Source organism: Engraulis encrasicolus, chromosome 20, assembly GCF_034702125.1.
Source record: "Engraulis encrasicolus isolate BLACKSEA-1 chromosome 20, IST_EnEncr_1.0, whole genome shotgun sequence".
In the NCBI taxonomy this organism is placed as follows: domain Eukaryota; kingdom Metazoa; phylum Chordata; class Actinopteri; order Clupeiformes; family Engraulidae; genus Engraulis; species Engraulis encrasicolus.
This window is the reverse complement of record NC_085876.1, coordinates 20,404,363-20,427,638: the sequence shown is the minus strand read 5'-3', so window position 1 is coordinate 20,427,638 and position 23,276 is coordinate 20,404,363. Positions and strand designations below refer to the sequence as shown.

The window sequence follows — 23,276 nt, the reverse complement described above, 5'->3', positions numbered from 1 at the left end:
TTGTTTGGAATTGTTTTGTTTACTACAAGCATAATAGCAAAACATGTTTCTCAGCATGTTACAATTAGCTTACACTGGCAAAGACACTTCAAAGGATACACTTAAGTTTATTTTTTTTGTTCTACAGACCAAAAATAACAGGCACCTCAAATGAAAATGGACATGAAATTCTGTTGCTGGGTTCAAGAACATTTGAGAGGCTAACAGCACCATGACCAAAACAAATCTGATCGACACATAATTTAAAGAAAAGTGCTTGGAAACAAAGCAGACGAATGTAGGCCGTTAAATACATGGGTGCAATTTGAGTTTCTTAATTCTGTAGTTGTGCTCTCCCAGCCCAACAACATAACACAGTATGTGTACACATAAGTCCAAATAGCTTTAAAAAAAAGAACACTCAAACTGAATGCTACCTATATTTTGCTACGTGACATGCGGATAATTTCACCCTTAGTGCCGTAAATAAAATAAAAAGTGCAATACATAGTGTTTTTTTTCTGTTGAGACAGAAAAGATTATATTCACTTAACAGTTGTGCAAAAAAACAACAAAGGCAATCAATTCTAGTGTCCCCATGCATACTAATAGACTATTGAGTTTGAGCTGTCTGAATACGTGTTTTATTCCCTTTTTTAGCTATAAAGGTGTAATGTAAATGTGCACGCTGCTGTAACACAATTAACAAAACCAAATGAAAGTAGTGGGGTGTTGGGTAGACACTAATATGATTATTCCTTTGTATATCTGTAATTATCATTTGGATAACAACTACACTGCACCGGTAAACTCAGTACAATAAGTAACTTTTAAAGGGTAATACTTCTTTTTTGGGGGGGTTTACATGCAAAATGGAGAAAATAAATCTCCAACAATCAACAGTTTAAAAAGACTTTAAAAGTCCAAAAGGCTAGACAAACAAACAGTACCTTGTATCTTTACTGTTTAACAATCTCAAGCATTTCCAATATGCTTCTGTTACAGTGTGCCCAAGTGGAATTGTTTCTTTTTTCAGCAATGTGTTAGTATGTAATTTAAATGCTGATAGGGCAAACTAAAAAAAAGTCAACATTTGGAGACAAGTTGGGGAAAAAAAACTCTTGGGCAAATAGTGCATGACAGATGTAAACGTGGGTTGGGAAAAAAACCTCTTTTAAAACGTCAACGTAAAAAAACATCCATCCTTCATTCAGACCATTAAGATCCCAAACGAAGACACAAAGCAGCACATAGACCACAGGGACACTTCATAAACCCACAGAAATAAACTCATGAACAGTAAGTAAGTACAGTCAACTAGAGAAGAGGCCAAACCCAAACACCGCACAGTAAGTAGGAAGAGTCTTACTTGACCACTTCCCTAAGTTGTGTTGCCAGGTTACCCCCCCAATTGGGCTGCTTGGCATGGCCGTCTGTAGGTAAAAAAATTGTCAAAAACGTCCCTTGGGCGGGTTTTTCTGCAGTTTTATGGCCATCGAAATCAATACAATTAGTTGAAATTGGGCAGAATGTAGTGCCTCCAGACAATTTTTCAGCACCATGTGGGCTGGAGATGGTCAGACAAATCTGGCAACACTTTTGAAGTTACCTAGATCAGTGGCTCATTCACACACAAGGCCTCACACGTTTTGTGTTCACTGGTAAAAGAGTGCTAAGCCTAATTGATAATGCGGTACAACTTGATGCCTTGACATATTCTTGACCATTATAACGTTGTAAACTGTTGTTATCGACAGCTACCGTACACGTCCATTTTGAAAGTCTTGTCCTCCAAAGGTCAATCAGAACCTTTCATAGAGTACAGTATAAGCAGCACACAAGATTTGGTCAAAATCTGTCCACCCCTACAAGTCACTGTCACTGTGCAACAATAATCTGTGATGGACAGCTACAAGTGTGGCCATACAACAGCATACCTTCTGCACTTTCAGTAGGCGAAGGCATTCATAATGCAGCTCACTTGCACAATACACAAACTACCCCCCTGATATGCAAGCAAAACAAAACTGCTGTTAGCTAAATTAGCTAACTCCGGTAATCCGAGAACTTTTTTTGGACTTTTTTCCCTCTTCTTTTCAAATTAGATCTTCACATTAGGCTGCTGGGTGGGACCAGGGCCGCTGACTGCTTTGGCCGGGCCCAGGACAAAGTCATCTGAAAGGGGCCCGCAGCCCAGTACATACAATGTAATAAGGACCCAATTCTGTGCCCCCCTCCCTCTCCCTGGGCCCGGGACAACTAATGAAGTCAGTCTAGAATCTATGCCCCCCTGTCTCCCCAACGCCCCCTGTGGGGCTAAAGAGCCCCCATTGAGGAACACTATTCTAGACGAAAGGAAAGCACGGGTCGGATATTGATGGTGGATGTTCAACAGTAGGTCTTCTATACAGTATGAAAGCATGGGTCGTCTGGTACTGATAGTGGATGGCCAAAGTACGTCTTATAGTGGTTCTCAACCCTTTTTGAACAAACACCCACCCTGGCCTCATCACAAGCCTCCCTCCCCAGCCTGACAACCCCCCACCCCCAATATTAAAACAATGAATGGACTTATTCCCCCCGAAGGCAACTTAGCACCGCAGCCTCTCAGCTGTTTCCTCCCCAAGACCCCCCTAGGGAGGGCTGGACCGCGTCCGTTGAGCAACACTGTACTGTTCTAGACGATATGAAAGCGCGGCCCGGGCGTGGCGATGATGTCACTGTAGGGCTCGGCCTGGCTGAGCTCCACGGCCTGCTGCTTCTTGAGGACCAGGAAGCTGTAGAACTTGGCCGCCGCCTGCTTCTTGTTGTTCTCGCGACACAGCTCCAGCAGGCTGATGGAGTCCGCTCCCGTCTTGGCCAAAACCCTCTGCATAGACAAGTTCAAGTTCATTGTTGTAGCCATATCAACAGTGTAACATACAGTTGCTAGGAATGTCTTTTGGTTCGGTCACAAATTTAACAACACAAATACAAATAGCTAAGACAAGACAACAAGAGGGGCCATAAATAACACGGAATGACGCATGCAAATAAACATTGAAAAGTGCAATAAGACATAATACAGTACATAGTGCAAGGTAAGCAAGAGGTAGAAGGCCAGGCAGTGGAGTGGCTGTAAAGTGGTAGTGCATGTTCAGGTTCAAGTTGCGGATGGCTTGTGGGTAGGTGCTGTCCCTAAAAAATGTGGTATTGCATGGGACAGACAAAGTCAGCATTATTGATGATATCTTCACATACTGAGGAAGATAAACCTGGGTGCTGCTGTGTCACAATGACAATGGGAGTTGGAGTTTCCAAGTTGGGTTTTCACTTTCACTTCACAAAGGTGTTGCTGCCAAGACAGTACCTGAAGGCCCAGCCGTGCCTCAATCGGCTGGGCACATCACTGCTGCACCGGCGACCCGGGTTCGATTCCTGCCAGGTCATTTGTCGAGACTTTCCCATCTCTCTCTCCCACTCACTTCCCGTCACCTCTCATAATGTCTTATCAAAATAAAGGCAAAAATGCCCCTAAAATTGTAAAAAAAATAAATAAATAAAAAAGACAGTACCTGAAGGCCGTGTAGCATCTGTTGCGTTCTCTTGTTCCAGCGCCTCTCCTCCTGGTCTTGGTCTCCTCCCTGACCCTCTTCCTCCTTTTCAAACACAAACGTTTGAAACGGTTAAAAATATTAAACTTTTAAACATTTTTTTTTTCGCACACGTCAGCTGGCAGGTGTGTCGGAGATGGCCCATAGGTCACCCAGTAGACAATAAAAAAAGCTTGAAAACGTGTATGAAAGAAAACAGCGAAATGGACATTGTGCGGGAGTTTTTTTCGAATTGTCTAATGATTACATAGACATAAAATGTGTTGGCCTGAGCGAACCTGATGATGTACAGAGGCCAAACGCGTTGTTCGCTCTAAATAAACGAGCATAAAGTCAAGAAAGTGTGCGGTAAACTTCTTTCTTTTGAAGTAGTACTGTATATATTGTTGTTTTCTCCTCGCTTCCTCCTCTACATAAGACGTACAGGTAGTAGTACTGTATATATTCTCTAAATTAACACCAGACTACCGGCCAAATGCTGGTGAAATTTCAGTTTGGCTAATAGAAAAGACCAACTTACTAGCCACTTTGACCCATTGGTGAGTGTGTGTCTGGCTAGTAAGATTACCATCTACTAGCCATTTTGGTGATGAAAAAAGTTAATTTAGCGCTCTGGTTGTTTTTCTCCTCACTTCCTCCTTTACATAAGACGTAGTACTGTATACGTATATTGTTTTTCTCCTCACCTCCTCCTCTTCCTCGTCGTCCTTCTTGTCCTTCTTCTCCCCCAGCAGGTCTAGCTCGGGGATGAGCTGTGCCAGGGTCTGCGGCTCCTCCGGTGGCTGGGTGGGCACTTGCGTTGAGATGATGGACGCCCGGTCATCGTCAATCAGCTGGTTTTATGAGTAATAGTAATTTATTCGTCAAATATTTGTCAAATGACCAAACAAAACTACAAAGTCATTACACAGTAGTAGAGTCATAGAGTTACGTTATTGTCTTTTCTGTACTTTACTTGTCATGGCATGCTGTCATGCCAATGAGCCTGTTTTTTTGTGTGTTGAGGACAGAGTCCCAGTTTGCTACCTCAAATGGCCTGGGTTTGAATCCTAGAAGGACAACTCTACTCCCCTTGAATGCAGAGGTAGCCTGATTGTCATCGACTTTCAAATCTCTTTGAGACTAGGTCTGACCAAGAGCATAACAACTAACATTTCCCAGATGGCATGGTTGACAAGCCTCCCTTGGTTTGCTAATGGTTGTTTGCTTCCTGACAAAGTGGGAGGAATTCCCGATTTTTCAGGAGCTCAGAAAGTACTTGCATTGCTCTTGACATGACTAGTAGTAACGCTGAAGGTGTTACGTCACTTGGAGGGCACGGCCTGGCTGCTGCAGAGGTACTTACAGACATGTTATCGGAGGTGTCCGGGGCTTTGCGCTTCTCCGGGATGGCAGAGGGAGGGGGCATCATGGTCTCATCCAGGGCCGCGGTTCTGCTGCCCTCCATGGCCGATGTCTGCAGTGCACTTGGCTCCTCTAGGATGGTCTGGTCTGAGGAACGCAGAGAGAGAGAGAGATTAGGGTGACCACCCGTCCCGCATAGCGCGTGCGCGTACAGCGTTTGAAGCCCAAATCATGCGTCTCGCGAATTGAAAGTTTGTCCCGCATAATCAAGTGTGCTCAAAGAAAAAAAAGCCTCTCTATCCCTGAGACAGACCAAGGCAGTCACACAGGGGTGCGTGAGTGCGTGTGCAAGCCAGTGTCTGTCCCATGTTGTCCCTCAGAAGCATCCCCCTTGTCCGCCCTTGGACTTATTAGCAGGTGGTCACCCTAAGGCCACACTAGGGCGTTAAAGCGTCGCGTGACGGACGCGATTTTTACCGGCGTCGGTGAAAATACATGGAAACATATCGGTCCTTACACACCAACCGGCGGTAGCTGGGCATCAGCAGCGCGGGAGCTGGCTCCGTGCCGCGCTGCATTTGGAAAATAGAACTCGAGCGTATTTTTCATGCCGGCGACCGGTGGTGTCTCATTGAAATGAATGGCAAAGTAGGATGCTAGCTTTGGCTGTGGGGGGTTTTTGAACAGGACTGGCCGCGCACGCAGACGATGTCAGTGTGAAAGGCAGAGTAGAACACCGAAACTAAGCAGAAAGACCGCGTTCGTCTCGCGTCCGTTCCGTTCGGCTTTGGTATGTCTGACGCCTAAGAGAGGAAGAGGGCTCCCGTTTAATATATGGTTGGGCTCATTCACCCATGTAGCCTCATACAGCAGATGGGGTCCCCGGCGGGCCTATTCACTATTTGCTGAAAATACTCAACAACATTGCTATGACATTACTGAGAGCCTTACGTAACAGATTAAGACATAGCCATTACAATTTTGGTGACCGTAAGGCAGTGTTTCCCATACATTAAGGAAACTATGGCGCACCGCCATTGCTTAAATTTGGCTGCCATAGTTTCCGAAAATGTTAAAAATAGTTTTTATTTTTTTTAACTTTTTTTTTTTTAAACGATTGCTTGAAAGACAGAGGGATCAAAGGCCTAGTCAAGTTAACTTGGGTTTGGGAGCAATAAAAAAAACGTCAGAGAAGGAACAGTTGGGATGAGTTTACTGACACTCCCCAGGCTTTGTTTTACAGTTGTATGATAACAAGTTAGGCCACAGGCCTTCATTGACACAGCAGAGGAGACATCGGGCTGCATAATGAATGTTTATAGACATAAAGTGTAATATGTTGTTCAGCCCTTTTACTGGGAGGAACAAAACAAAAAAAAATCCCCGCTGCCCCCATAGTTTCCAAAATATCTGTGGGAAACACTGGTTATAACATAGGCTCTGTGCTAAAGGGTTCAGCGTAATGCTGCGTATACATGGTTTGACCTTTGGCGCCTGGAGCGACACCATATTCAGGCTCTTGAGAGCTTTGTTTTTTTGTATTTCCTGTTTTTATGTGCATCAGAGGCTAAGATATTTAGGTTTTTGTAGGCTGAGGGCAACTTTCCCAACAAGGGCTTAGGCATTCAGGGGGCTTTAGGCTAAAAGGGGTTAATATATGGTTGGGCTCATTAACCCATGTAGCCTCTCACTGCAGATGGGGTCGCTGGCGGGCCTAAGTATTCACTATTTGCTGAAAATACTCAACTATAGAGGACTGGGCACTGAAATTCGGTTCCTTGGTGGAATCGAAAGAAAGGCTAAGTTTCTACTTGGCACTGGCAACGCACAGCACTAAGAACGCCTGATGTGAAATTCAGGAGGTATTTATCTCTGGAGAGTGGAGCTGTAGTAGCCTAGTAAACGAACTCCACACGCCAGCGGCCAACATTATTTTTGCCTGCAAGTGGGTCTACCCTCAGACAATGCCCCAGGCCCTAGCAGACCAATCACAACGCAGGAGATTTGTTTTGAATCTTTGGATGCAAATCGGCAGGGTTTTGGTCAGATAGTTGGCCTACAGGCACAGACGCTGTTTGAAAAACAACAAGTTGTTCCCATCAACAGTCCTCCGATGTCTCATTGATCGGGGCCAGACTATATTTTATATATTTTTTTTATATTTCACATTTAATCTCACATTTAGTCTGGATTGCCAGGCTAGAGCTGTAGCTCCTATTTAATATATGCTTAACACAATTAATACTTGATGGGGTGGCTCTGACGAGAAGGCTAGCTAATAAATTAAGGGTGTGGGTGTTTGTGTGTGTGTGGGGGGGGGGATCAATTAATTCATCCGAACTTACACAATATTAATTATGCAGAACGACTGAGATGCTATGTCTCTATCATGTGACTGAACTCTTATGGAAAACTGTCAGCTATGGATAACGAAGGCTACACGATTAAAGAAGTGCAGACTAAACCACTCATAGGTCAAGATTCAGAAAGAAATATTCTCTAATATGAGACAGTCTCTAACATGACAACAAAACTAGACTGTAAAGCTTTACTGACTAACTTTGTTGTCATGTTAGAGAATGGTCTTTTGATTGAGTGAGGGGGAGGGAAACTCACTTGTAATTTGCCTGTGAAATGCTATATTATGGTTACGAGAGTACAAAGCGGATTCCAAAAAAGTTGGGACGCTTTGTATTTTGTGAATAAAATCAAAACGCTGGCATTTTCAAAACATTCAATATGTTAACAAGGTAGAACATTATGTACAGACAACAAATCAGTTGTTAAATTCAAGCAGAAGTATTGTTTTGAGGTAATTACGTGATCATTTAAAATTTCACCCTTGCAACAAATCCCAAAAAAGTTGGGACACGGCCAATAAAATGCTTTTTATATTGGATAAGACTAAACACAACTCAAGGGATGATGCTGAACAGTTAAATACTTTGACTGATGCCATAATTGTATTCAAAAATTAGATATTTTGATGTGCGAGACATGATTTCAGCAGCTCAACTGATAGGTATGTTCTTCAACTTGCTTACCTTTTATTATGCTGAATATGTGGCATATCCTGACTGCAAGAAAACAATGTTGTGACCTGTTTACTCCTATGATGGAACCACACTGTTGGAACATAGTAGAGATTGAAATTGGCCACCATTATGGGACAATATCTAAAGGCGGTGCTCCAAAATATAATGCCTTGGTAGCTATGTTTACTGTTTAAAGACTGTATGTGTCATTCAACATTCATTTTAATGCTCTACATGAGTAAGAAGACTCTAACCAAGTCACCTCTGCACCCCCTTACCATCATATATGCTGTCTTTCAGACTGACCACTAAATCAAGCTGAAGTATTCATTTTCTATATAACCTGGAGGGTGTATGACTCCATAATTTTCAAAAAGGATTAAATATTTTCCATTCTGTAATAAGAGGACAGTTTCACATGTCTCCTAGGTCCATAGAATGAGCTTTTCCGCATGCAACACTGTTAAATGTCTGCATCATGTGCATTAATCAAATGTTGTGTTTATGGTCATCTTTTCGAGAGCTGTCATTGATGGAGTGTCATAGTTTGCTTATTGACCACAAGTATGTCATGATCTTATAACTTGTGCAATGATTACACAGAACTCTATATTACGGAAATAGGACTTATATGCCTGCAATTTTGATAATTCAATCTTTCTGTGTAATAGATAAGTAATTAGTCCCCCAAAATCTTCGCTGCTGAGTGCCACAGCCTCTATGTGATGGTATTTTATTTGTGCATTCATGTTGGCAGTCAATATAGTTCCTTTTAAAATATTCTTCCTTTATAATTTTTAGAATTATCCAACTATTACAACATGTTTTGGCCCTGTCCCAACTTTTTTGAGATTTGTTGCATGGGTCAAATTTTAAATGATCACATTATTACCTCAAAACAATAATTCTGCTCGATTTTAACAACTGATATGTTGTCTGTACATAACGCTCTACCTTATTAACATATTAGATGTTTTTAAAATGCCAGCATTTTGATTTTATTCACAAAATACAAAGTGTCCCAACTTTTTTGGAATCCGCTTTGTATGTTAATTATGCTTCATAATGACAAGTGCTGCAATGATCATTTGAAACAACACAGATGCTGCCTAGTCTAATTCGAATAATGGCTCCAGGTTGTCATAGATACTTGTGTCCCATTGATTAAGGACTTATGTAGATGCCGCAGAAAGCCTCCAGCAGACACATCTGCCAACATGTTGCCATGACTACTAATTGGTTCTAATTGGCTACATCCAGTATTGAGACTTGCTTACGGCTTTTTTTCGTTATAAAGACAACACCAACAACTTTGTTTTGACTGGGATAGTGCAACACATTGCAACTACCTGGTCTTACCCTGAGGTACCTAGCAAGACACATTAAAGCTGCTCTGTTTACACGGTTTCTGTTGCCTGCAGGGTTCATAAAAAATTGAGAACATTAGAGTTGAGGCGAGGGCACAGAACGATTCAAGATTTCTTTTACTACATCTCATTTAGGTGTATAAGAGAGTAAAAGTCTGTGTGTGTGTCCACATTGGGTCACTGTGTGGATACTTGACCTCCTTGACCCTCTACCTTCTCTGTACTTGTATATGTTGACTATGAACTGTGCGCACGTGTGTGTGTGTATTGTATGTGTGTGTTGTGTGTTGAGATACCTAGCAAGGCACATTAAAGCTGTTTTGTTTACACTGTTTCTGTTGCCAGCAGGGTTCATAACAAATTTAGAACATTATAGTTGAGGCGAAAGATTCAAGATTTATTTTACTACATCTCATTATAGGTGTATAAGAGAGTAAATCTTTGTGTTTAGTGTCCTCAAAAGATAAATAAATGAAAAGTGTGTGTGTGTGTGTGTGTGTGTGTGTGTGTGTGTGTGTGTGTGTGTGCGTGCATGTGTGTGTGTCCACATTGGGTCACTGTATGGATACTTATAATAATATTCTAATTATGTGGAGTAAAGTCCCACTTGTGGGAAGTGGAGACACACACACACATACACACACACAAACAGATCTACCCACCGATGATGTTGCCCCCCCACACACACACACACACTCACACACTCACACACACACACACACACACACAAAAAACACACACACTTACTCACTCACACAAACACAAACACACACACACACACACTCAGATCTACCCACCAATGATGTTGTCCCTCTGCTGATGTCCCATGGCCTCCTCTCTCTCTCATACACACACACACACACAAACACACACACACACACACACACACACACACACACACACACTCAGATCTACCCACCGATGACGCTCTGCTGCTGTCCCACGGCCTCGTCCGCGCGGGGCACCTCTGGGTTCTCCAGGCGCGTGAGGAACTCCTCCAGGCTGTCGGCCTCGCCGCCCTTCCTCCTCTTCCTCAGCTCATCCGGCACCAGCGGCGTCAGGCAGCGCGTGAACATCTGGGGATGAAGACCAAAAGATGAAGACCAAAAAAGATGTGTGGCCCTTTAAAGGGGCTCCAGGTAGGATTAAAAGTTTAATTAATCACTGTCCCGAGTCAGCCGATGGCTATGCGATTCATTAGTGAGTGAACAATTATTCTCAAGACCACTTCCACAGTCCGCTGTCAGAAAACTCTGAATGCAACTTTTTGACTGAGCAGTCCGAAGGAGTGTCGTAGGATACACTTTTCATACGGAAAATTGCTTTACATACCGTATTCAGATTTGTATCACCTGCTGGCATTCCGTTATGAAAAACATTCTCACAGTCAGCGAGTTTATTTGAACAGCATTTTTTCATTAAGGTGTAGGTTTTGAGACAGGCATGCCACGGGCACCGCACAAACAACATCATCCTACCTTGTGCCCCTTTAAGCCTTTATTTACGACAGGATGGTGAGAGAGTGACAGAAACAATTGGGAGCGAGAGATGGGTCAGGGTCGGCAAAGGACCCGGGCCGAAATCGAACCCAGGTCGCCGCCGGTGCAGCAGCCCAGTGCCTCACCGTTAGAGCCACGGCAGGGCCGATGAAGACCACTTTTATACTACATCAATACTAGTTGGTGGTCATAGATTAATTTTCAGGGCCCTACCGTGGCTTGATGGTAGGGCACTCATCTACTACACGGCCGACCCAAGTTCAAATCCGGCTCGGGTCCTTTGCCAACCCTTCCCCGTCTCTCTCTCCCAACTTGCTTCCTGTCATTACTTCACTATTCTATCGAATTAAAGACAAAAGCCCCCAAAAATAAATATAGATTCATTTTTAGATTAGTCTCACTGGAATCGTGAAATTATTCTAGTTTACAACGGTTAATTCAGAATATGCAAACTACTCCTCTCATGCCTCAGGCCATGTTTTTGTCCATGAATATGTCTAGATTTTCCATTAATAGTTTGTCTGCTAATATTGCTTGAAATCCAGAGGGCAGCAGAAACATCTATTAACCATACAAATTATGGAATTATGTTAGCTGTTAACCTGTGGATTTTCAGTTTTATATGCAATGTCCCTTTTGACCACGATCCCCACGTAGGGGTCCTTATACCTAGTTTGGGAACCCATGCTCTACTAAGCTTGGTTACACTTTACTTGACGTGTCGCTGCATTACACATTCATAGCAGCTGTTATACACTTTGCATGAAGGGTTCGTGACCGTTTCGCAAGACATTCATACCAAATCTTTCATAAACATGGAAGACAAAAGGACAGCAACTTGTCAAAATAAAAGTTAAGCAATTGCAAAACAGCATTGCTTCTTTTGTGCTTCTTTGTTTAACTTTTATTTTGACAATAGCTGTCCTTCCGTCCCCTAGGTTCATGAAAGGTTGTATGAATGGGTCATGAAACAATAATGAATGCTTCATACAGACTTTATAACAGCTGCTATGAATGTGTTATGCAGGAACATGTCAAGTAAAGTGTTACCCTAAGCTTCAGCAGTCTGATGTTCCAGAGGTGCTGGGAGGGGCGCGGGAGGAGATGAGCTCAAGTTTGGGAGGCACTGCATTGAACCATGCTGAGATGGGTTCTCATGGTAATGTAATGTACTGCAAATCTAAAGGAAAAACCAGTAAGGTCAGTGTCTGCGCCTACACTTCTGACCCGTGTATTGCTTGGTGCGTCCGCTCAAAAAGTTGTGATCACTTCAGGTAATGAAAAAAGGAGGCACACACAGGGCTTGTGTATTGTAGCTGAAAAGTTACATCAGAAGTCAGAGGCTAAAACTGGAGAAGTAGACGTTTGGGACTTAGTCCAACTTTTCGGCTATGATATACATTTTTTTCACAAAAGCCTTGTGTGCGCCTCCTTTTTTCATTATCTTAAATGTACTGCCATGTGCAATGTCATTAGTCTACTGCCCTTCAGCAGTCTGCTGTTTCAGAGGGGATGGGCAAGGAGGGAAAAGAGAAGAGCTTCTCCACACAATACAGTAGCTTTTGTTTATGCTTTGTGCCCCTGTTTTTTCATGTCAAGTCTCTCTAAGAGCTTCTCCACACAATATACAGTAGCCTCTTACTGCAGATGGGGGTTTCCGGCAGGCCTATTCACTATTTGCTGAAAGTACTCGACTACATCATAACAACATTGATTACGACATAGCCGTTACAATTGTGGTGACAGTAAGGTTATAACATAAGCTCTGCGCTAAAGGGTTAAACCAGTGTTTCCCAGACGGGGAGAGAGAGATGGGGAAGGATCGGTAAATGACCCGGGCCGGAATTGAACCCGGGTTACCAGTTTCTTTGTCTTGCGAAACCCCCCACTACTTATTACTGTTACTATTGCTACAGTCACTGTTATTATTGTCTTTTACGGTAATGTCTACATTCTATATTTATCTTATCTTCTGTCTACATGTGCAATGTTGAATGTTAAATGTTCATTTGTACTGTATTTATTATTGATCACTTATTGTTACCAGTCCATCACTGTTACCTGTCCTGTCTTGCACTTTATGTCAGTCTGTAAAATGTCAGTCTTGTGTATATGTCTACATCCTGGCATGGTATAGAGAGAAAAAGTAATTTCATTTTCCTTGTATGAGTTGTGCATATGAAGAAAGTGACAACAAAAGCTGACTTGACTTGACTTGGCGACTAACCTTGAGCAGTCGGCTGTTCCAGAGGGGCTGTGCGGGTAAGGAGAAGAGCTTCTCCACTCCTCCGGTCTCCTTCCACATCATCAGCTTCTTGGTGGGCGGCGCCAGGTCCAGCGTGGTGACGATGTCCGAGTAGTCGCTCAGCTGGGCGCGGATGGTCTTGCTGTCCAGCTCCTTCACACTGTCCACGATCAGCTTCCTCTTACGCTTCGCCTTGGTCTCCTTCACTGTGAAACAGCAGTGTAGTGATTTTTTTTTTTAGTTTTTTCTTTATTTACTACCATTTCTATATACATGGGTTCTAAATATTTGTTTTCCCCTGACTGCACGAAACTAAAAGCGCACAACTCAACCACTGATTGTTGGAAACCGCTGTCGGTCAAAAAAATTAGCTCACTTGGTTGGCTGCCAGTGTCTTGCCCCTCCTCACAATACCGTGTTGATAAACAAGGTGAACCCATGTATTATGTACTCCTTTATCCTTAATATTTCAATGAAGGGAAGTCCCCAGATAGTAAAATATTCTGGTGGATAAGCTTTTCTGTAATTGGTCGGGGGACACTCAACATTATTGGAGACATGTGCATCTACTTTATTTTGTTTTACTATTGTAGGGGGTGGACATTTATTATTGTCTATTCTATTATTCTGTCTGTACTGTACATCACAATTCAATTACTTCTACAAGCTTGTGGAAAATGTAATGGAAGGCTCTTGATGATATGGTGGGATGATTTGGTGAAGTGACTTAAAGCCCTAAAGCTAGTACGTTTTTTGTGTTAAAATGGACATTCTGCCCCTGTTTTCGTTTATATATACAGTAAACTTAATCTGTCCTTGAAGCTTGTGATTCAGATGTAGCACATCTTCATCTGCTTTGAAGCAGAGAGGTCAGTGTGGTTTTTTTTTCCAACTTTACAATAATATGTCAGTGGCTTATCAACTTTGTATTTATGTGAAACTCATTGGATTTACTTTGTCATCCTGAATGGGCTATGACAGCATTTTAACAAATTTGAAGGAGCAGAGCTTTGCCGGCCAGAACGGTGCCGTTCCCATTCCCCACACACGTTCAGAACCAAAGTGCTTACCTGCGAACCACCCGCGTTTACACCAGGCTGTATACTTTACTACATGTGAACCTTCTGACGCCTATGTTGTCATCATGGTTAAAAGGAAAAAAACGAGCATTTTTCGGTTCACATTGCAAACCGACCGAACTTTCCAGTTTCCCCAACGCTCAGACTTTGGGTGTGAACACCTCTGTTGGTTCAACATTGGGGGCAGGAACGGGTACCGGCACAGTTCTCTGTCGGCCTGAACATGTAAAATGAGACACAACTCTGCTTCCAACCTGTAGGGGGAACCGAAGAGTAAAACTACTTAGTGCCACTTTAAAAGATATACGTACGTAGATTGTCAGTCATTATAAGTATTTTAAATTAAAAAGGTGCATTTTAAGAAGTGCATAATAACATGTACAGTACATGTAAAATATGCTATGTACCAAAAAAATGTCTATATGTGTGAAAGTGTCTGACTGCATATTTTGCTCCTAAGACACAGACGAGAGTAAACAGGCAGTGTTAATGATATGTCAGCACACAACGAGATAATATGGCAAATGACAAGAGATGGTAAAAGCAGGCCTGATAGTACGATAAAATCCTGAGCCTGATCCTTAAATAGTTTTTTGAAATAAGTAAAACCTCATGACAACTATATCCTGTAGTAATTGCAAACAAACTCTGTCAAGCCTGAAATCAATCAGAGCCTGAACACCTGAATACTATCAGCCCTGCAAATGACAACGTACTGTATGGCAAATGGCAAAAAAACAACAGATAGATAAAGTACTGCATAAAGTAGCTACATACGTTTGGACTGACCTGTGATGTCGATGGGCTCCAGGGCGAAGGCCTCCTCCTCGTTGTGCACCAGGGTGGTCTCAGTCTGCTCCGCCTGGTCCGTCATGGTAGGCAGCTGCCCCACAGGGCTATCAGGGCTGTCGGGACCTCCAGCTGCACACAAGACAAGCCACAGAGAAATAGAAATCACAACTAGAGGTGTCAACCATATTGTATCGAACCGAGAAATCACGATACACAGAGTCACAATACTGTATCACAGCTGCAGACAAGCCACAGAGAGATAGAAATCACAACTAGAGGTGTCAACCGTATTGTATCGAACCGAGAAATCACGATACACAGAGTCACAATACTGTATCACAGGGCTGTCTGGGCCTCCAGCTGCACACAAGCCACAGAGAAATCACAACTACCCAGGTGAAAAAGCAGTTCAAATAAGTATAATAGAAACACAACTGAAGTGTACTTAGCATGTTAAAAGTGCACTCATACTTTTTGTGCTGAGAAAAAATATGTTTACAATATGCTTATTTAAAGTGTACTTAAAATTAGATGTAATTAAGTTTCTCTCAGAGAAAGAACACTTAGCCAACCATACTTAAAGTGGACTTGAAAGACGGTTGGCTAAAGTGTATTTAGAGAAATATACTAATAGTTCTAAAAGTGAACTAACCACAGAGAAATCACAACTAGAGATGTCAACCATATTGTATCGAACCGAGAAATCACAACTAGAGATGTCAACCATATTGTATCGAACCGAGAAATCGTGACACAGAGTCACAGAGTCAGAGAGACACAGAGTCACAATACTGTATCCCAGCTGCAGACAAGCCACAGAGAAATCACAACTAGAGATGTCAACCATATTGTTATCGAACCAAGAAATCCACAGAGAAATCACAACTAGAGAGGTCAACCATATTGTATCGAACCGAGAAATCGTGATACACAGAGTCACAATACTGTATCACAGGGCTGTCTGGACCTCCAGCTGTGGACAAGCCACAGAGAAATCACAACTGGTGTAAATAATAATCAATATCGTATCGATGCATCAATCTTACGGCCAACGATGAAATGAAATCGTATCGTATCATGGGGCATTCTCAGGTATCGAAAATAATCGTATCGCTGGCCCCTGGCCAATGCTCTAGCTCCATAACGTAACAGAAGTGGAAAAGTAATGGGAAAAAAACTAATCGAATCGTATTGTATCTGGGCCATTCTTAAGTAGCGAAAATAATCAAATCTCTGCCTTAAGAAATTGATATTGAATCGTATTGTCATGGAAGCTGTGATTTACACCCCTAATCACAACTAGAGATGTCAACATAGAGTCAGAGTCACAATACTGTATCGCGATGCAAAAAGGCCTTATCGTGATACACCCTTTCAAAGTTCTGTTACCCTTCAATCCAGAAAATAATCACATGATACGAGATTGACTTTGAAGACTGACTTTTAAGCTGTATATTGCTTGGTGCGTCTGCTCAGAAAAAGTCATGATCACTTAAACTCTAAATTCTCTTCTGAATTCTACAATATACAGTTTTCGACACAAGCCTAGTGTGCGCCTCCTTTTTTATGGCTATGAGTGTTGTTGCTATATCTCACCAGACATGTTGTCATAGTCGTCGTCGTCGTCGCCACCGGGCTCGCCAGCTGGCATCATCACATTCTCTGTGATGGCTGGGGGGTCGTCGAAGATCCCACCACCATCCTCGTTGCTCAGAAGCTTGTCAACTGAAAAAAATAAAATAAACCATTTAAACCATAATAAATAATTTGAATTTTAAATTGTAACCCCATAATGCACACCGTTCCACCAGTGGAACGCTGTAATAGTCACTGACAAAAAAATCATTACTACCATAGCACTACACTACTATGACAGTGCACAGAACCTTTAGTAAGACATTACAACTTGGTCATTGGCATTCTGGTGACAGCTAATTTATATCGGGGGCCGTGCCCTCCTGGGTTAAATCTTACCGTATGCTAGTTAGAAATGTAATTCTCATTCAAAATTGCACACACAGTAAATGGATGTTCTCAATCATACAGTGTCTGGTCACATTTCCCAGCATCCCCCCCATTAAAACTTCGCTGTGTGTTCCAATGCATGCTTGGGGCATTTGGGGCATGCAATGGGCAGTCATGGGTAGGCGGTTAGGGCGTCAGACTTGTAGCCCAAAGGTTGCCGTAATTAACCACTGCTCTCCCCCATCCTCCTCCATGACTGAGGTACCCCGTCCCTGAGCATGGTACCGCCCCACCCATTGGGGGCTGCACACCCTTGCACGGGTGAGGCATAAATGCAATGTTGTTGGGTGCAGTGTTCACTGGTGTGCTGTGGAGTGCAGTGTCACAATGACAACGGGAGTTGGAGTTTCCCATTCCCTCATACTTATTAGTAAGCATCTCATATGCATAGACAGACAGCTAAGGCACTAAGTAAAGATGGCGAAAAAAAAAATTAAACTGAGCACTGAGCCACTTTAGCCGGTTTAAGTCGGTCACCAAAAATTCTAAAACTGCCATTTTATGATACTGGGTTTCCCAGTTGGGCTTTAGGTCATTTGAATCCTCACCCAGCATGCCGCCCTCGCTGCTCTCCATGGGGTTGTCCCCAAAGTCGTCCTTGTACTGGTCGAACTCCAGGTGGTTGGACTTGTCGGTCATCTGACCGCTGCTGGACTCGGGTTCAAGGAGCAGGTTGGTGGTCGACGCCCCAGTGATGATGTCATCCTCAAACGCACTCGCCTCCAGCCTCATCTCGCGGTCGTCCATGCCAAAGTCCGCTGCATGGGGGAAGAAAAGGTTGAAGGTTGAAAACGCTCCATAAATTACAATCAACATTTTTAATAAACAAGTTAAAGTGATGGTGTCCCGTTTTTGGAAATAAACTTATTTTACACCTCTCCTTGAGTTAAATGACTGAGTTTTACCTTTCTCCTGTTCTTCCTGCCGTTCTCTGAGTCTGGCAGTGCAAATTTTACCTCGAAGCTAGCAGTTAACATTGAGTCCTATGAGACCAATTAGCCGTCAGCTGGTCTCATAGGACTCCATGTTAATGGCACTGCCAAACTCAATCATTGAACTCAAGGAGAGGTGTAAAATAAGCTTATTTCCAAAACTGGGACAGTATCACTTTAAGACATGTGAAATTCGGTGGGTGGAGCAGTGCCCTACCAAAGTCGTTCTCCTGCAGCAGGTTGAGGTTGCCCACCTCCTCCCTCATGGTGATCTCCTCCACGCGGCTCTGGTTCAGGCTGAACTGCTGCGCCACATCTATATCACTGCAGGGAGAACATTAAACCCTTTAAGAGTGTACTATCACACCGGTGTGACGGGAATGTTCGGGGAGTGACCGTTCTATAGAATTCTGGGCACCATACAATACAATTTTAAATTTTAGAATCTTGCATTGTTATAGAACGCATTCTTTTTATAGAATGTTCAAAAAATCCCACTCGTAAAGGTTAAAAGATTAGTCTGGCTCATAGGCGTGCACAGATAGGGATGAGATGGTGCTGAAGCACCTGCCCCTTTGCCCTACTGGGCAAAAAATGCCCTTTTTTAAGTATTGTGTAGTGTACAATGTACTGTGGTCATTGTTGACATGATGACAATAATACCTTGATATAATATATAGCCTTTATAGCTTCAATCAATAAATCAAAATTAGTTATATAGCACATTATCATACATAAATGTCACTCAATGTTCAGGTAAAAGATAAAACTCTAGAAAAAGTACTGATTTGAGAGTGAAACATAATGAGTGTTAATACATCTATGAAATAAAATAGCGAGATCCTATCACATATTAAGGAACAGTGTCTCCCGGACCCGGACCCATACATAGTTCATTCTGTGGTGCAGCACACACTCACTCACACACACACACACACACACACACACACACACACAGACGCACACACATACACACACAGAAAAGGTATAATACAGCAAGGAAGAACAGTAAATGAACTCTACTAACTCCAGATCAGGCAGCTGGTCGAAGTCATGGAACTCCTCAGGTAAGGTGATGGCATTGTAGGCAGCTTCACGATTCTCCTCAGGTAGGTCCACCACACCTGTTTACGGAAAAGGAAACAACACATATTAGCCCATTGACGCCTAAGGCACCTGGGTGCTCAAAATGGTGCTGAATGCCTGAGCCCTTTTTTAAGAAAAGCTGCCCTCAGCCTCAGCTTCTGAAGCACATAAAAAATATGCACTAAGTTGCATTTAAACGCTAAGACCCTCATCTTTCATTAGAATGTGTTCATTCATCTGTAACAAACAGAGATTTTGAATAAAGTTGTCTCAAATCTCATGAGCCTGAATGTTGCGCAATGCAGCTCCAGGCACCAGGGCCAATGTTGCGCAACGCAACATCAGGCATCAATGGGTTAACACTCAGGAAAATGCAGTATACATACAGTACATCTACAATAAACACTATGTAAAGGTGTCTTTTGGCCCTGCCGTGGCCTAACGGTGGGGCACTAGTCTGCTAAGCAGCCGACCCGGGCTCGATTTCCAATCCGGGTCATTTGCCAACCCTTCCCCGTCTCTCTACCCATTCACCTCCTGTCCACCTCTCATACTGTCCTGTCATCAATAAAGTTGAAAAAGACCAAAAAAAATCTTTTCCAAAAGTAAAGGCCTCTTTAGACTCCTGGCGTACTGTCAGCAGGGGGTAGCGGCAAATTACGGACAATTCAGCCTTGGAGAAGAATAGGTTCAGCGCTGCATGCGGTCATTTCAGCTCTAAAGAGGGGGGCGTGGTGGCTGTTTGGTTACGTGATCTGCCACCACCCCCCGCTGACGGTACATCTCCTGCAGCTGCAGGGGGATTCAAACCAGGCTTAACACAACACACAATTTCTATTGCCTATATATTCTTTTCTATTCTATTCTATTCTATTCTATCGTCTGTGTGACAGAGGTCATCTTGCACCTGTTCGCCCCCCTCGGGGCGCGAACGTGCGACCTCGTCAACTACAACAGTCCGGCAACGGGAGGCACAGTACGACACCGCTGGACTAAAGGACCAGTCCCTCAGCCCAATGGCATCGACACTGTATGAGGCTTTGGCAGGGAGGTTTACTAACGTTCCACGCCAACTCTGCTAGTTAGCCTCCGTTACACCTGTTTAAGAAGAGTAACTTTTTCAAAGTCGATTATACTATATTACAGTGAATGAATGAATGAAAGAGGTTGGTTCCAAACCTGGCCTGAATGCCATCTTGATCTTGATAAATGCCTCGTTACAGTCTGCCAGCAGATACTTGGCCTTCCTGTGGTAAATCCTCACCACCCCCAGCAGCAAGTGACCAGACGTCCGCAAAGCCATCTTCACCTAAAAGCGGAGCGCAGCGCACAGTGTACTGTATGTGAGTAACATTTTAATAAACCATTTGACAATTACTTACTGTAACGATTTGAGTTGCCTATATTGTGAGTTACACAACGTGTCTGTGTGTGTGTGTGTGTGTCTGTGTAATTGTCAAAGTGACTCTGAAAGCACAAGGAAACATCATGCTTGCACCTTGAAAGCACACAAATCACACACATGCACGCACATACATGTACGTACTTTACACACAGTCACACAAACTTGAAGGGAGAACTTGACCTTCCCCTCCCCCTACTCCTCACCTTGGGAGATATGATGCTCTCAACGCTGCTCTCCAGGTTGCATTCGAAGACATGGGCCTTGGTCAGTTTCTTGTCCCAGTGGGCCGCCAGCCAAATCTTGGCCAGCGGCCCACGCTTGCTGAGAACGAAGTGGGCGTAAAACATTGTCCCAGCAGCACCTCACGCCCCCCAGGGGCAGGGGGTAGGGGTGGGGTAAACACCAAACCTGAGGAGAAAACAAATATTTTAGGACACAGTCACTCAGGGTTATACTGTAAGATCGTAATGACCAGAAAGACCAAGTTATAATATATTACTCTAGACATTGTCAGGGATGGGCAACTGGAGGTCCGGGGGCCACATGATGTGGCCGTAGATAAAACAGTAGGCCTTGAAAAAAATAAAAAAAATAATGACCATATATATTTTTTATGACTACTGAATCAATCTGTTGTTATAATACTGTAGAGAGCACTTCTATTCCTTCCAAACAACATGAGCAGTCCGCAACCTCAAAGTCTGCAAATTGCAGTCAGATCTGTGGTCATGTGGCCCTGCAATGGTGGCGATGGAAAACTGTGGCCCTCCTCGTCATAAAAGTTGCCCATCAACCGTTTTTCAAGGATCTCAGACCCTAATTTGGCATTTGGACCGTGACAAAATAATACACTGATCCTGTAATTGCGCTGTCACTCTATCCACTATTCGCTCGTGTCGCAACATTGTTGCAAATCAAATGTCAATTGAGTTAGAACGTTGTTCATGCGCCTCTAAGTACTTGCAACAATGTTTTTGGCTCGGAATGACAATCAAATACTGTCGGAGTGGCGATTGCTCCCTGCTTCCACTATGAAGTTGAACTGATGGAGAAATACTTGATTTGATGAAGCATTGTCACTGGTCAAAATCTATGGTAATTACACCTAATAGGCTACCCTTTATATGGATAGCAGTTGTTGATCCAGACGCATTCTTAGATGCCTGCGGTTTAGACTCGGTTCCTGATACGTTATAACATCTCTTTCAGAAATGACATTTATCACGCACCCGTCACGAGTTTAGAACTCTACTGTCGGCCCCCACATATCGCGCTTGCATCGAGACGACTAGACTGTCAGACAGACACAACAAACCCACATTTGACAACGTGAACGCACGGCTAAGTAATCATGCAGAGGTCGGAGTTCTAATAGTAGAGCTCCAACCAAAAGACTCTCTAACCAAGCGGCTGCATGTCATCACTGCAGATAACGGTATTTGCGGGTAATATTCCTAGCATCCCTGGAAACAGCGTCAGCGCCTGGCCTGTCATTCTGGAAAGGTAGCCTTCATGCTGGCTAGCTCACTAGGAAAATTCGTCTACCGGCTTCATTAGAAAAGGGGAAAAAGCATAGCAGGCATGCATGCAATGTCGTCTGCAGATTTTATTGCAACACATAACAAATACAATTGGCTTTTACCCTTCCAGGCGGCTTTACATTGGCTTTCCACCACCCCTCCTCCTCCACCGACACCCCGAAAATAAACAAAATGGCGCTGTCCGCCCGCCGAACAGAAGCTTTGAATCGAGGTTGGACGTGGATTGAGCCAAAGTAGGCGTGGCAGAGTGTTTGCGTTTGGTGTAGTTAGTGGACATAAAAATGTATCGATCATAACGATTCATAGCCTATTTGGTAAGTGTTCACGACTAACTTCACAATCGAACTTCATAGCCTGCTGGAGGGGAAACAATGCATAGAGTTGCTTACTAGTTAATGAAGCGTGTGTAGGCTGTCAGTCACCCTATCAGGGTAATTGGCATATCGAACTCATTAGACTATAAAGTTACATAGGGCCTACATTTAAAAAAAATACTAAATTTGACATTGTCATTAGATTGCGCTGCTTGCATGCAGAACATTGCTGCACAAGAAGGCTGTGGTTAATTTGTCAATTCCTCATCCTACCACTAGGTGGCGGTAATGACACACACATCTGGAGAAGGCTGGAGTTGCAACAAAGATGCAAATGTTTCCAGTACTACTCTAGATGGATTTCAGACCTTGCATTTGAGTTTGAGTATTAAGGCTGATCTTTGAGCCGTGGCCAACTGAATTCATTTCTGAATTCATAACATGGTGTGACGCAAGAGGTAGCCTATAATAAGATTATTTTTCAGGCCTAATCTAAGAACAAGACTCATAAACTCATAAACAACAAAATGTGTTTGATTTAAAAGCTGTGTAGAAAAATAGTTCATAAATAATCTCCCAGGTAGAAAAGAAAGGCCTGTATGCATGCCCCTTGCTTTCATATTGTACTCATTCAGAAGAGGTATAGGCATACATCATGTGACGCCATCCCCCGATCATGTGGAAAGTCAGATGTAAACCACAATGACACACCATTCTGGCTGTGCTTGGCTTTGACCAACAACCTTGTTTATACAACTGAATACTGTTTAAGATGTTAAGATTTTTCACAATTGACTTCATGAAAAAACACAGACACTTGCTGTTATTGTAGTAGCATTAGAAGCAACAGCAGGAGCAATGGTAGGCCCTATTGGTTGTAATAGTAATAGATATTAATAGAAGTTGTAACATAGTAGGAGCCAGTGCTTTTCAAATTAATCAATCTCTGACTTGCTCTGACCACTTTGGAACAACAAAACACTGTGAAAGGGTACTGAGTGCCATGTCACAAAAGACAGCACGTCACAGGACAAAACCAG

The 23,276-nt window shown here is 43.1% G+C and overlaps 1 protein-coding gene across 2 annotated transcripts; it reads right to left on the bottom strand.

Annotated features, from left to right (window-relative positions):
• rad21b (RAD21 cohesin complex component b) lies at nucleotides 1-22,103 on the bottom strand. 2 transcript variants are annotated; one of them, XM_063185574.1, is made up of 14 exons: nucleotides 22,024-22,103; nucleotides 20,585-20,789; nucleotides 20,156-20,285; nucleotides 18,918-19,014; nucleotides 18,108-18,214; nucleotides 17,507-17,716; nucleotides 16,530-16,658; nucleotides 14,919-15,062; nucleotides 13,045-13,268; nucleotides 10,238-10,394; nucleotides 4,918-5,063; nucleotides 4,259-4,405; nucleotides 3,534-3,617; nucleotides 1-2,848 (listed from the first exon to the last, which is right to left on the bottom strand). In XM_063185574.1, exons 2-14 carry the CDS (start codon nucleotides 20,726-20,728, stop codon nucleotides 2,657-2,659), a joined length of 1,911 nt encoding a protein of 636 aa, XP_063041644.1. In that variant the 5' UTR covers nucleotides 20,729-20,789; nucleotides 22,024-22,103; the 3' UTR covers nucleotides 1-2,656. The 2 variants fall into 2 exon arrangements, with proteins under 2 accessions (XP_063041644.1, XP_063041645.1); XM_063185575.1 differs by having other exon boundaries at nucleotides 14,931-15,062.
• Nucleotides 22,104-23,276: the final 1,173 nt, after the last annotated feature.